At 34.3% G+C, this 14407-nt stretch overlaps 1 protein-coding gene across 3 annotated transcripts in view; it reads right to left on the reverse strand.

Annotated features, from left to right (window-relative positions):
• Positions 1-7133: 7133 nt before the first annotated feature.
• Positions 7134-14407, reverse strand: part of MIPOL1 (mirror-image polydactyly 1) — a 381774-nt gene continuing 374500 nt past the window's right edge. For all 3 annotated transcript variants that reach the window (XM_055291493.1, XM_055291496.1, XM_055291492.1), the window contains one exon: positions 7134-7749. In XM_055291493.1, coding sequence (XP_055147468.1) covers positions 7683-7749 — 67 coding nt within the window. In that variant the 3' untranslated portion in view covers positions 7134-7682. The remainder of the gene's footprint in view (positions 7750-14407) is intronic.

Here is a 14407-nt window from a genome sequence, read left to right on the forward strand (position 1 = left end):
AAAAGTTTACTTCAAGGAGACAATAAGACTGACAGCTGATTTCTAAACAGGTAAGACAGAAGCCAGACATTAATAGGATGACATTTTAAAAGATATACAGGAGGACCTACACTTCTGGCTACAATGGAATAACAGGGACCAGATTTATCCTGCCATTGTCCTTAAAAAACTAAAAAAAAGAAACAACAAAACCAAAACCAAAACCAACCAAATAAAAACCAATAGTGAAAATACATGAAACAACGTTTTTGGACTTTGGACAATAGGCAGTCCAGGACAGTGAATCAAACAAATGAAGTGAACCCTATGATTGCCCCAGCTTATGGTCTGGAGAATTTACAGAGAGTGGAGTGGGGCAACCATACAGAGCTTGGGAGTCTCCCTGGGTTGAGGACACAGAGTTGAGAATCTGGGGACACGAGGGCAGACAGAATTTACAGCTCAGGGTACTGGAGAGGAGAAATTCTAAGCAGAGGAGAGGGCTGCACAGAAAAAGAGAGAGAAAGGATACATAGGAGAGTGCATATGGCTCTAGAGAGCTGTAGACCATCGCTTGAGTCTTTCTCAGAGTATTGATCAGCACACATATGTGAGCAAACTAGCAAGGCCAGGGTAAAAATCAACAGGAAAGAAAAGGGAGAACAATGACCTAAACTTACATATGGTCATCATACACTACAAAGAATATAAGGTAATATATTCAGAAACTCAAAACATTTTAAAGAAATACAAAAATAGTAAGCACCCAACAAGATAAAATTTACAATAACTGATATTCAATAAAAAGGTACCAGCATGTAAAGCAGAAAAATATAACCTATGGTAAGAAAAAAAAATCAATCAATAGAAATAGGCCTGGAAGTTGCACAGATGATATAATTATCAAACACAAACGTGAAAAGTTATTACAGCAATCTCTTCTTATCCATGGGGGACACATTCCAAGACCCTCAGTAGATGTCTGAAACCAAAGATAATACCGAACCCTATATACATCTTTTGCTATATGTACATTTCTATGATAATGTTTAATTTCTAAACTAGGCATAGTAAGAGATAAATAATAATAATAACATAGAATAATTATAACAATACACTGTGATAAAAGGCATGAGAATGTGGTTTCTGTCTCTCAAAATATCTTATTGTACTATACTTACCTATTTTTGGACTGGTTAGGTGTGGGTAACTAAAACCAAGGAAGTGAAACCACTGTATGTGTTTTATGTTCCTGAAGATAATGTAAAGCATCAACAAGTTAAGGAGAGCCATAAAAAATTTAAAAAACTCAATTCTAACTTACACAGATGAAAAATACAATGTCCATGAAGAAAGAGGCCCTGGATGGATTAACAACACATTAGACACTGCAAAAGAAAAGATTAGTAAACTTGAAGACAAAGCAATAGAAACTATCCAAAATGAAACAGAGAAAAAAATGGAAAAGAAATATAATAAAAATATAGTTAGAACAAATAAGATGTAATATTTGATAGCAAAACAAGGTGACTACAGACAATAATAATTTATTGTACATTTAAAAATAACTGAAACAGTATAATTAATTGTAACAAAAAGGATAAATGCTTGAGGTGATGGATATCCCATTTACCCTGATGTGATTATTATGCACTGTATGCCTATATCAAAATATCTCACGTGCCCCATAAATATATACACATACTATGTACACACAAAATTAAAAATTAAAAAAAGAACGAAGCATGAACAAGTTGTAGGATAGCTTTAAGTAGCCTAATATCCAGAGAATAGTAGTTCCAGAGAAAGAAGAAAAAGAGATAGGGGAAAATATTGGAAGAAATAATGGCTGAAATTTTCGATAAAGACTGCAAACTCTTGGATCCAAGAAGTTCAGCAAACCACAGGCACAGAAACATGCAGAAATCGACACTACACATCAAAATCAAATTGGTTAAAACAAGTGACAAAGGGAAAATCTTTAAAGCAACTGGAGGACACATAATGTACAGAAAATAAAAATAAGAATGACAGCAGGAACAAAGCAAACCAAAAATATTAGATCAACATCTTTAAATTACTGAAAAAAAATCCACAAAACCCTGTTAACCTCAAATTCTATATGCAGCAATTTTTTTTTCACAGAATGGAGGCAGAAAAAGAGTCACATTTTCAGACATACAAAAGTTGAAGCAACAATTCTTCACTAGTATAGATGATAAATACTTTGGGCAGAAGGAAAATAGTAACAGGTGGACACACGGATGTATGCAAAGAAAATAAGGGCACTAGAAATGGTAAATACACGAGTAAATATCACATACGTTCATTCTTATTTTAAAAATTTTCTTAAACATAATTGACTTTTTAAAGTTAATAAAATTACAATTATGTGCACATGTAGAAGTAAAATGTGTGACAAAACACAAAGGTCATACATGATGAAACAATCATTTAACAAAGTAATGTGATAGTTTAGATATTACCAGTTCATAGAATTTTTGCCCCAAAGACACCTACTGCCCACTTCCACTCCATTCCTCTTTTAGTCATGTACTCTAAGCTGTAAATTCTAAGTTCACTCCAGGTGATAGAGTGCTACATAGTCCGTTTACATTTACCTTATCATGATTGAATAATCAAATGCAACAGAAACAGTGTTTTTAGATTTCAGCTATTGACAGCAAAATTCCACGTACATATTCCAAAATGAGTAGAGGTGCTTCATGGTAGATTTGAGTCAGTCTGTTATTATTATTTCTTTTTTTATTATTATTTTTTAAGACAGAGTCTCACTCTGTTGCCCAGGCTGGAGTGCAATGGTGCGATCTCGGCTCACTGCAAGCTCTGCCTCCCGAGTTCATGCTGTTCTCCTGTCTCAGCCTCCCAAGTAGCTGGGACTACAGGCACCCGCCACCACGTCCAGCTAATTTTTTTTTTATACCTTTTTTAGTAGAGACGGGGGTTTCACCGTGTTAGCCAGGATGGTCTTGATCTCCTGACCTTGTGATCCGCCCACCTCGGTCTCCCAAAGTGCTGGGATTACAGGCGTGAGCCATCACGCCTGGCCTATTTTTTAATTAAAATAATTTGATCTCACTTCTTAGGTTCTTTCTAACCATATTCACTAAAAATGATATTTCTCTTCAATATTTTATTACTACAATTTTTACATCTAAATAGTTTTGAAAGATTCCTAAGGTACCTAACAAATTTTTTCATATTCACATTTATCTTTATTAAATTTGTTAAGGAAGTCAGACAGTTTGACAGTGAACTTAATCTGTTTCCTTACTGCAATATATTTTATAGTGCATATCTAGTACACTGTCTTCAGGATTGTACATTTATAAATTTGATTAAGATCGATATATAAGAATTGCATTGAAATCTGTATAGGATTTGCAATAGGGGATTTTATTTGAGTACAAACTAAATATATATTTTAAACATTTGAGTTTGTGCATTAAAATACATCTTTGCTAATAATCAGATAGTCCAGAAATTGGTGGCTTCTAAAATACTAGCATACACCAAAACTATATTTAGAAGACAATTAGATTAAAAATTAAGCATATTAAGACTTCTGCAAAGGAATAGCACTGTATCCCCTTTAATGATTCTCAAAAATACACATTTATCATTATCAAATTCTATTTATGAATTCCTACATTAAATAATTCAACTTTTAGAAGTTTAACTTAACTTACACTAAACCATATAATAAAAAAGAAAAGTTTTTTTTTTCTAATTTCAGTATATATGCTGCTGAAGGGAGCACAAGAAAACCTCTTCAAAAAAGATTATCCTAGTAAAAGGATTTTAAAAATTTGGTAACTTGAGATGCTCTTCTGGAACGTATGCTGCTGGTTTAAATGTGCAAGCTCCAACTTAACAAATGTTTAAAATATTTGAGTTTTTAAAACAGTGCCAAAACAAACCACATCTTTTCTAGAGATGACATATTTAGCTAAGCACGAGCAAAATAAATCTTTCAACCATTCCATGTATTTGTTTAAAAGCCTAAGAAACCACGTGCATTTCCAATAAAACATGAACAAAACACTGAAATCACTGGAGCCTAACAGTTCACTTATAAATCATTTTTTTAAAAGGTAAATGTATCGGTGTGTGTGCATGTATATATATATATATATATATATATATATATATATATATGTATAATATGAATAGATAGGTTAGCTGTAAATACTAGTTACCAACAACACAATAAAATCAGTAAAAAATTTGGGTTCCAAACACATCATATGTGAAAAGACAAAAATGTATAAGCCATGGCTATTTCATCATGGAATGCCTTATTAATCACAAGTATATGAAAATAGAAACTTTAAAAATAATTGTGATCTTTAAGAATAGTATATATAAAATGTTTTTCTATGAAACTATATACAATATTAAAAGTATAAATCTTTAATATTCTAGCTTTTTAATAAAATAAACTAATTATATAAATAAGCGACCTGATAAGAAGATGACTGAATTTATTTGAATAAGGAAATATACAAAGGATCAACTTTATCATTGAAAAAAATAAGCAAAATATTTTACTCCATATTTAAAATACATTAATAATTTCTAACTTATTTATAAAATTTTAAATTCTCATATATTAATAATTAATAACTTTGCTTTAACTGCTTATACCTTGCTTATAACCAATATCTTTGCTTATTACTGGTTTTAGCTCTAAATTGCTCTAGGAGATAGAGCAAGCCTTGAAGTTTAGACTACCATGTTATAAAACTAAGCTGATAGGTTTTAGCATCAGGCCAATTAAAAATAGTACAAAGAGACTCATGTTATGTTTTATTAGCAATGAGTTGTCACAATATTCCTAATTAGTGAAGGCTGAGGCAAAGCATACTGCCACTATAATACCATAGAGAGGTGGTAATAATGTGATGCTGTTTACACATGCAGTTCACATTATTGTACTTCATTGAAAAAAATGTGTACAATCTTTTGATTATTAGGGAATTCGTATGTAGTATGTGAAAGAAATGATACTATCACAACAGAAATTGCAAGAGTAAAATCTTTACTTTGAAATTTTTTTCTTAGAGAGAGATTTAGAGACTCATAGTTGCATGGAGTGTGGTTATAAGATCTTAGTTCTAGGTCCTAGTCAGTTCTTGGCAAATTCCAAGGCTTACTGAGTCTGTTTCCTCATCTGTAGAATGAATATAATAATAATTATAATGACAGTAATATTAAAATTATCATCACCATCATTATTATATGGGTTATATATATAATTTATTATTATTATGATTGTTGATAGGATCAAATGAAAAGAAAAACAGATGTGAAAGGACTTTGTAAATCATCAAGTGCTACAAATGTTACTATTAGCATTTTGCCTTTCCTGTAAATTACTTATTTTTACAAGAAGAAGTGAATTCTCATGTTACTATAGGATTGAGAGTTGATGATGTGTAAAGCAAACTCAAAGCAACATTTCTCAGCAGTGTGGAATACTTCTAAAGTTGCATTATTGTTGAATATATAGAGAGCCTATCTTCAGTAGCAAGGGTATTCCTTCATACAGAAAAAATATAGAAAGACCAGCTGACACACCGTCGATGGACACTTTTAAGTGTAAGAAATTAAGATAATATTTGGCTGTAATACTTTGCATCTGAAATTTTGTAGACAATTCATTTTCAAGAGGATGTGATATTTTTGGGACATTACCTATACTGAACAATAGTGGATGTTAGAATTATTTTGCAAATTTAACTTTATAATATCATATTCTATAAAAGTTCTGCATATTAATTATAGGAATTGGTTTTTCTAATTTGATCATTTAAGTGTAGAAAGATTTGTTTGGAAATTGTGAAATGTCTTTATACTATATTTTGTGTATTCTAAAAACTCAGACAAAATAACTCAAGAAAAGTTCATCTGTTTTGAAGATTAAACTGAAAATCCAAATTTACTTGTGATTTATTTTAAGTGAGATCAGGAATGGACTTCTTTGTGACAAAAATTGTTTCTCTTTACTTACCTGCACCTCCCAGATGACTTTAAAGATGCTGTTTCTTCACATAGGGAGCTGTTACACGTTTCAAATACAGCCCAGAGACAAGACTCCATGCATGGCCAAATCATTACATATTTCTCTATTATTGAGTCTTTGGTCTATGAGAGGATATAATTCTCTTTAGGAATATAGAGCAAATTAAATCAGTTTATTTTTAACCCCTGTTGTCTCTTATTTTCTAATTCTCATAGTTAAAAAAGTTACTTTAATGGATACAGATTTAATAAGGAAGAAATAGAGTTTGTTAGCATTACGATTCTTTTGTCACCGATGACAAAGTAGCTTACATTTTCCTGTGGAGTAAAAAAAAACTGAAATGGATAATCTGCTACAGTATATGAAAGAATGGTACAATAAATTGTCCTGAATGTACTTATCCTGTAAATAGGCAACGGTAGATAATTTAGCTCAATCTTAAAGATGAATTAAAAATGTATAGACTTAGAAAAAATTTTACTTGCCTACAAAATTTTCGCTAATTAAATCTCTACTTGTCTATTTCATCCTGTTCCAGGCACAGTCATTTCCTCTTGGTCTTTCATCTGTCTAATCTAAAAATATGAAAGTATTTTGCCTATAACTAATTACATAAAAATCTCAGTTCTATTCCTAACTTCGTATGACTGCTATGCTGTAACTATCTTATTTCTGAAATAAAATAAAAAGCAGGTAACCTTAACCAAATGGCAAGTTTACTTTTTTCTAAATTCTTAGATTTCTACATTATAATTGTATTGTATATTATATATTAGATCCTCCTCCTCCACAATAAAAATCAAATCGCAATTAAAAAAAGATAATACGAATACTTAATAGGTTTGATGGTCTCTTTTAAGACAGAGGCATGGTAATTTTCAAGCAAAAATGACAGAGACTTATAGCTTAAGTAGAATTTAGATAATTATTCAGACTCAACATTAAAAAATACTGACAATGTGAATTTATACGTACACATTAACAGTCTCCTCTTTTTATTGAAAACAGTTTGCATTATTTGCAGTGAAACAAAAATCATGCCTTGATGAATGTGATTTTTATATATCCATCTCTTGTTAAACAAATTATACATTTAATTCTTGGCACCTATATTTAATATCTTTTAATATTAACAAAGATTATATACATGCATTGAAGGAAGACTACACACTCATGTTTAAGCCTCTCTCATCAGTTAAGGAATATACCCTATATTGAAAAATGCATGTATTTGAAGTTTTGACCTAACACAGTGGATTAAAGCTTAGACAATATTTACTTTGCTGCACTTTGATTCAGAAAGGGCCATATGTGAAGATATGATCCTAACCAACTTTAACATGTTTCTATAATGATCTCTCAGTAAAAAGATTTATATTAAAGATATTGAGATATAAAATAGTTACAAAATAAGCTGTAACCTTATAGCAACCCATTCGTAAAAGTCTATAGTTAATATATTTGGATAAATAACTCAAGTCAGCAGCAAAGTGGTTAAACATTTGTGATTTGATTTTATCTCAGCTTGGAATGTGGTTGGAGTGTCCCACTTCTAACAACTGTTTGCTAAGTTAAGGCTTTAGTGTTTACACAGTGTTGAATGAAGCAGCCTGGTCACCAGATGTGATCGCTTCCCCAGACTGTCGTTTTTTTTCAATCAGATCACTGTCCTCATGGTCCCGGTTCCAACCTTCTTCCTCAGTACATCCACCAGCCTTTCCAGCCTAAGTTGGGGTTGGGATGGGGGTGAGAAGGGGAAAAAAAAAGGGCAGTTATTGTCAAGAATGTCCTGGCTGATAAAGGACAGTATTTGCCTGTGACCAAGCAGTCCTCACGGTCATGTTAAGAAACAAAGCATTACTGTGAGAGACACTGCTACAGAGTGCCAAGTATTTGAGGTTAAAAAAAACCAGCAACGACACAAACTTTAACCCAGATTCTTGAATTATGTCAGCATCAGATGCCACACAAAGTTTATAAGACACTTATTTCAATACATTTAGCCACTTGCATTAAGGTTGTGAATGAATCACTTACTATGCAATGACAGGAGCACATATTAAATGTAGAATAAACTGATTTTTACCTAAGAAAAGCACATACTTCAAAACACAAATCCAGCAATGTTTCACCTGTTACTTAGTTAGATAAGTGATTCATTGGTTGGTATACTGTGTAACTTCTATGTACTAAATTCCCATCTTTTCATAGAATCAGCTGATAAAAATAAAGCCAGAAATTATGTGGTTAGGTGGGAAAAATTTAAAGTTACAGTAGCATGGAAATAATTTAAACATACACAATGATTTGATACTAATAAAACCAGACTTTTTGTTCTAATTAAAAAAACAAGTTTCTATTTCTGAGTAGCATAGATACACTAGAAATTACCTACATAGAATTTTTAGTCAAAGAAAATGATTTTTTAGTTGATTAAAAACCAGTCAATTAAACTGAAAAGAGAGTCAAAAGTTCAGAAGTCCATTCTGCAGTGTTCTTAGACTACTCTATGAGCGGGAGGTCACATTCATGTGGATCAGTAAGGGTTTTGCTTGACAAAAGATGATAGAATCAGACCATTAATTGGTTTTCTTCTTTTATTTTCTTTACTGAAAGCATAAAACCTCAACCAAAAATCTTGCTTGATGTTATACACACAGAAATCTTCCTTATAAGTAAATATCATGCCTAGCAGTTTTCGTATACACAGTCTTCCTCTCTCAAGGACTGGTAAGCGGCACAGTCTAGTCTGCTTCACAGTTTGCCTCATTTATATGGATCCATGCATGAGGGTCCTCTGCAAATAAATACAGCACAGAGCTGGACACTAAAGGAATGAGGGTATTCTTAGTGTCATACAAGCTGGTTTAGACGATTTGGAAGTTTCACTGAGGAATGGACAAATCAACTGCATATAATGCTGAAAACTAGCTGAAGTTTATTGGATGATTTTGTATCTATCAAGAATTCTGTTAACAAAAAACAGGAAAATAAAACAAAATTATTCAGTGCATCAAAAAACTTTGCTTTAAGAACACAGTAATGATCTTAGAGTAAAAAGGCAAATCTTGTCTAAGTTTATTACTACAAACTTTTCTAAAATGCAAACTATACATAAATGTTGTATATCCACTAAAACAGTCTAGTGGTACAAATACCTGAACTAGAAGAGTCATTAGAAAACTCACTGTATTCTCAGATTAGTCTGCAATACTTGAACCTTCCCTAGTGGTTAAAACTAGTGCTAACTTATACTCTCTGAATATTATGACTCATAGGACTACATGAATCCTTTAAGGCAATGTTTAATTAACTTGAGTTGTGGAATGAGGGGAAAGAAAAATGTGAGTATGAATTACAGAACTACACTATGAAATTTTAAGTTTATTGTTAAAATCTGATAGTAACTTGAAACAACCATTAAATAGCTCCCAGCAGAAATCACTATAAGATATTAGTAGCATTTCTTTGCATATATTGTTAAAAGCCAGAAAATATTACTTGCAAACTGGCTAAATGTATCCCTTCTCCATAATATAATTTATACTACTAACTAGTGATAAAACCTTCTTCACAATATTAAAGTCAGCTCTATTTTGTCCAGTTATTATTACTGTTACTACAAATTCAGAATCAGTGGAATCCCAGATTACTGAGATGAATCTGTGTTGTGCTTCTTCTGGCTTCTCCTTTACAGACAGGCTCATCTTACTTTTGTTTCCTTTTTCTACATTAGGACATCTTTCCATTTAGAACTCTTATATGTTGTTAAGGTAAGAGATTAGGAGGAAATAGTTAAATATCATGTTTTGCAATGTCCTCATTGTAATTCAACAATTACCAGATCAACTACATTCTCAATTTATCCAGGTCGAATGATTTATGAAAACCTGATCTCAGAAATGAGAAAAATGTCGATTACTTAGTTTTGTGAAAGCTTACTGACTTCTGTAACACAATGAAGCACCTATTCCTTCCTGTAAGGAATGGAATACACCTGCCAAACATGGGCTGTGCCAACAGGAAGGTAGACATGTGTGTCTGTTGAAGCACCTTGCAGGATTTGCCTGCAGGCTATTCTTACTGTCCAAATCAATAATGTCCTTAAAAAATTATGTAGCTCACTAAAATAGTCTCCAGCTGCTTTAAATATTACTCAGTGATATCTTCCCAACAGCTTCATGAAACAGGAAAAGGGCTAGAGCTAGGATTAGGATTTCTCCATTTTAAATATGAAGAAACTGAAGAACAGACAAGTAAACCCTTATACAAGGTTGTGAGGAGGAAGAGACAAAGTCACTAAAAATGCAGCACCTAGGGTTTGCCATTAGTATTAAAGATCTTGTCCTCTTTCAATCAGAAGGATAAGAAGACTTTAAATATGATTTTTGTTTCTTTTATCACTGTGGTTGTTGTTTTGTTGGTATTTTTTTTTTTTTTTTTTTTTTGAGACAGAGTCTTGCTCTGTCGCCCAGGCTGGGGTGCAGTGGTGCAATCTCGGCTCACTGCAAGCTCCGCCTCCCGGGTTCACGCCATTCTCCTGCCTCAGCCTCTCCGAGTAGCTGGGACTATAGGTGCCCGCCACCACGCCCGGCTAATTTTTTTTTTTTTTGTATTTTTAGTAGAGATGGGGTTTCACCGTGGTCTCCATCTCCTGACCTCGTGATCCGCCCGCCTCGGCCTCCCAAAGTGCTGGGATTACAAGCGTGAGCCACCGCGCCCGGCCGTTTTGTTGGTATTTTTAATGTTGATGTATTTTATCATCTTTTCTTTTCATTTTGCTCCCTTGATGACACTTAAATGCTCATGACTTCCAAATCTAGACCCCTTTCTCAAAATTCTCTTCTGAGTTTTAGACTCCCTTATCCAACTCCCTTTAAGAAATCTCCTCTTGCTTATACCATTGGCCTATGATACTCAGTATATTTAAAACAAAACTATTTTACTTCTTATGCATGTTTCAGTATTTCTTATCTTGATTAATGTTGCCATCCATTCACTCACTCAACCTTTCAGCTAAAATATTTAAGAAAAACTTGGTATATTGCATTTTTTTCTTTACTTCAATTTGAACCTGTGAAAACTTTGTGATGAATCCACTGATGTAGACAGGGGAACACAATGAAAGGGTTTTAACTCATCTAGTAACATCATCTGCATTTTAGAAAGTTCATATTGCCAAGAATGCAGAGATGGGATGAAAGCAGGTTGACTTGTAGGTCAGAAGACCACACAGTCTTTTATTTAAAAAATATCCTAGTGAGAACAATGGTGTGGATGTACTTACTGCCATTAAACTATACACGTAAAAATGGTTAAGATGATTAAATTTATGTTATGACATTTTACCACAATTAAAAAATATGTCAGGCCAGGCAAGGTGGCTCACGCCTGTAGTCCCATCACTTTGGGAGGCCGAGACGGGCAGATCACTTGAGGCCAGGCGTTCGAGACCAGCCTGGCCAACATGGTGAGACCCTGTCTCTACTAAAAATAAAAAAATTAGCCAGGTGTGGTGGCACATGCCTGTAATCCCAGCTACTTGGGAGACTGAGACACAAGAATTGCTTGAACCTGGGAGGCAGAGGTTTCAGTGAACTGAGATCACACCATTGCTCTCCTGCCTGGGCAACAGACCAAGACTCTGTCTAAAAAAAAATAAAATAACTAAAAATAAAAAAAATAAAAAAATAATCCCAGTGAGAGCCGAAGGCCTGAATTAGAGCTGTACCATCACAGATGGAAAGAAGGAGATGCATTTGAAAGATATTTAGGATATGGGATCCAAAGGACTTCATGACCTCTGAGGATAGAATGAGGTGAGGTGGGTTGGGCAAGATGGCTGACTCCCAGGATTCTGATTTTGGTGGCTATGTAGATAGTGATGAACTAATCAAGATAATGGAGAGGAAGAACAGTAGATTTTCGCTGGAGAGTACGTGTATGGGTATGTGCGTGGGGGAAATATGTGCGTAAGTTAAGTCTTATACCTTTGTGGTATCAGTAGGACATAAAAATAGGGATGTTAAGCAGACACTTGGATATAAGGGTCTGTGTGGAAGAGAGAATATTAGGTCTATTTCAGTTCAATCAACAAGTATTTGTTGGGTAATTCCTATGTGCCAGGCATTGTGCTGGGCTTTGATTATTCAAAGAACAGGACATAGTCCTTACTCATAAGAAGCAGTAAGGTGGGAAAGCAGATCTTTATATGGATAACTCCAGTAAGTTATTGATAAATATTATAACATAAACACAGGTATTAACAGAACCTACCTTGGGTATGGAAGGAGAGGAAAGGTCTGTAAAGGCTTCCTCATGATGCCTAAGTGTTGAAGGATGAGAAGGAAAGAGTTACCTCAAGAAAGGTGGGAATGGAGACAGGGCACGGATGTGCATTCCAGGCAGAGGAAATAACACACGGGTATAAAAAGCTTGATGTGTTTCAAGTACTGCCAGTAGTATAGTTGCTCAGAACAACAAAATAAGAGGTGAAAGATGGCAGCAAATGGGGCTAGACAGGTAGGCCATACTACATTTTACTTTTGGTTGCAACTGAAGCCAGAGGAGTGGATGGAAATGTTTAGAGAGAGAAGAAATAAAAAAGGAGAAGACAGGGAGGAAGAGGATAGAACCAAAATGACAACAAATATATAAAGACAAGAAATTTTAAAAATAATTTGAGAAAGAATGGTCAAAGAAGTAAAAGATGAACCAAGAGTAGGACAGCCACAGAATCCAGAGACGAGAACTCCAAGAAGGGAGTGATCATCAGAGTTAAGTAGGTGCTTAAACAAGATCAAAGTGAAGTGTCCATTTGATTTGGCAGGAAGTGATAACTTTTTTGAGTGCAATTGTAATGGTATGATAAAAGTGAGATAAAGCATGAATGGAATGTGAAAAAGTGAAAACTAAGTATAGGCTGCTTTATAAGAGCTTGGTTAGAATTGTAGTTACAAGGGGATGTACAGCTGAAGAAGTCTTGTAAGAAATGGAAAACATGTGAATGTGTTGATAGACCATGGGAAAGGAGTCTATGGAAACATGCTAAGGTATAAGGGAGAAAGGAAATGCTTTTTAAAATGGGACTCTGAGGAATGGATCATAAGCATAACTTGTAGGATTATCCTTCAAACTACGACTGGTTAACTTTTTCTTGCAGACTAAAAGAAAGGAGGTGGAAAGAATATATCTGTGGATAATTCTGCAGGTGTGGAGGAAGTAAATGATAGATCTCATACCTGCTAGATTCAATTTTCCTCATGGAATAGAAAGGTAAGATCTCTGCTGAAAGCATAGAGTGAGGAAAAAGGCTGAAAAAGAATAGTGAGGGTTTAATAGGACAAGAAAGGGAGGTGACCAGGGATATGAAAAAGGATTTTTAGGTGGTATTGATGATCTAGCTAAAGCTAGACACTACAGTCTTGTAGAAGACATAAACCGTCATAGTGGTATAATTTTTTCCCCCATCAGCTCTATAATTTGGGGGTAGATTTGGGGAAAGCAAGTTATAGAAGTAACTCAGAGTTTATGACTTACAGGGCAGTAGGGTGAAAAAGACGAGGACATAAGGAAACTGAGTGTCTTAGGGAGAAAGTGATTAAACCCAGACTTCAGACTGAGGGGAGAAGAAAGTAAGTCAACAAAGGGGTGTTACTCTACGGGGAGAATGGAGGGAGCAAGGGACTGGATATCTTGATTTGTGTTGAGGCCAAAAAGCAAGAGGAGTTGGAATAAGACTGTGATTCCTGTCAGAGAGGCAACTTTGACCTTAGGATTTCAGATGCAGAAAAGTTCTGAGTAACAAGAAGATCCAGAGTGAGCAGCTGAAGTGAAAAGGTAAAGGTCATTAACGTTCAGGAGGCAAATGAATATTGCAGGTTATTGACATAGATATTGAAATTTGTCAGCATGAATGCAGAAGCTGGAGTAGAGAGGAAGACACTGAATGAGATGCCTGAAACTCATATTAAATAAATGGCATTGATCAGGAGATCAGAAGCAATTACTGAACAAGAGGGATAGAGAATGATAGAGATGGATGATGTAAACCTCAAAGAAGGGGTTTTACATGGATGTAGAAGGTATGAAAGTACTAAAAGGGAACCAGAGCTTTCCTTCCTATTATATGGAGTAAGGGAGAAAGGCTAGTGTCTAGTGGGCTACTGGGAAACAGGTGTCCTTGGTAAATTCAAGTTTCAGGTAAAATGTGAGTGTGACACATTCAGTGCAGAAGTTGTGGATAGACACAAGTAGAAACAATGGAAAGAAGGTTCATGAAGACAGATTAAAAGGAGCTGAGGTGTAAGGACAAAAGGAGAAGGATGGAAAGATGGGGAGGGGAGGAAGCATAGAAATGTAAGGAAGAGGACAGGCAATTGA

This window comes from Symphalangus syndactylus, chromosome 9, assembly GCF_028878055.3.
Source record: "Symphalangus syndactylus isolate Jambi chromosome 9, NHGRI_mSymSyn1-v2.1_pri, whole genome shotgun sequence".
Taxonomy (NCBI): Eukaryota; Metazoa; Chordata; class Mammalia; order Primates; family Hylobatidae; genus Symphalangus; species Symphalangus syndactylus.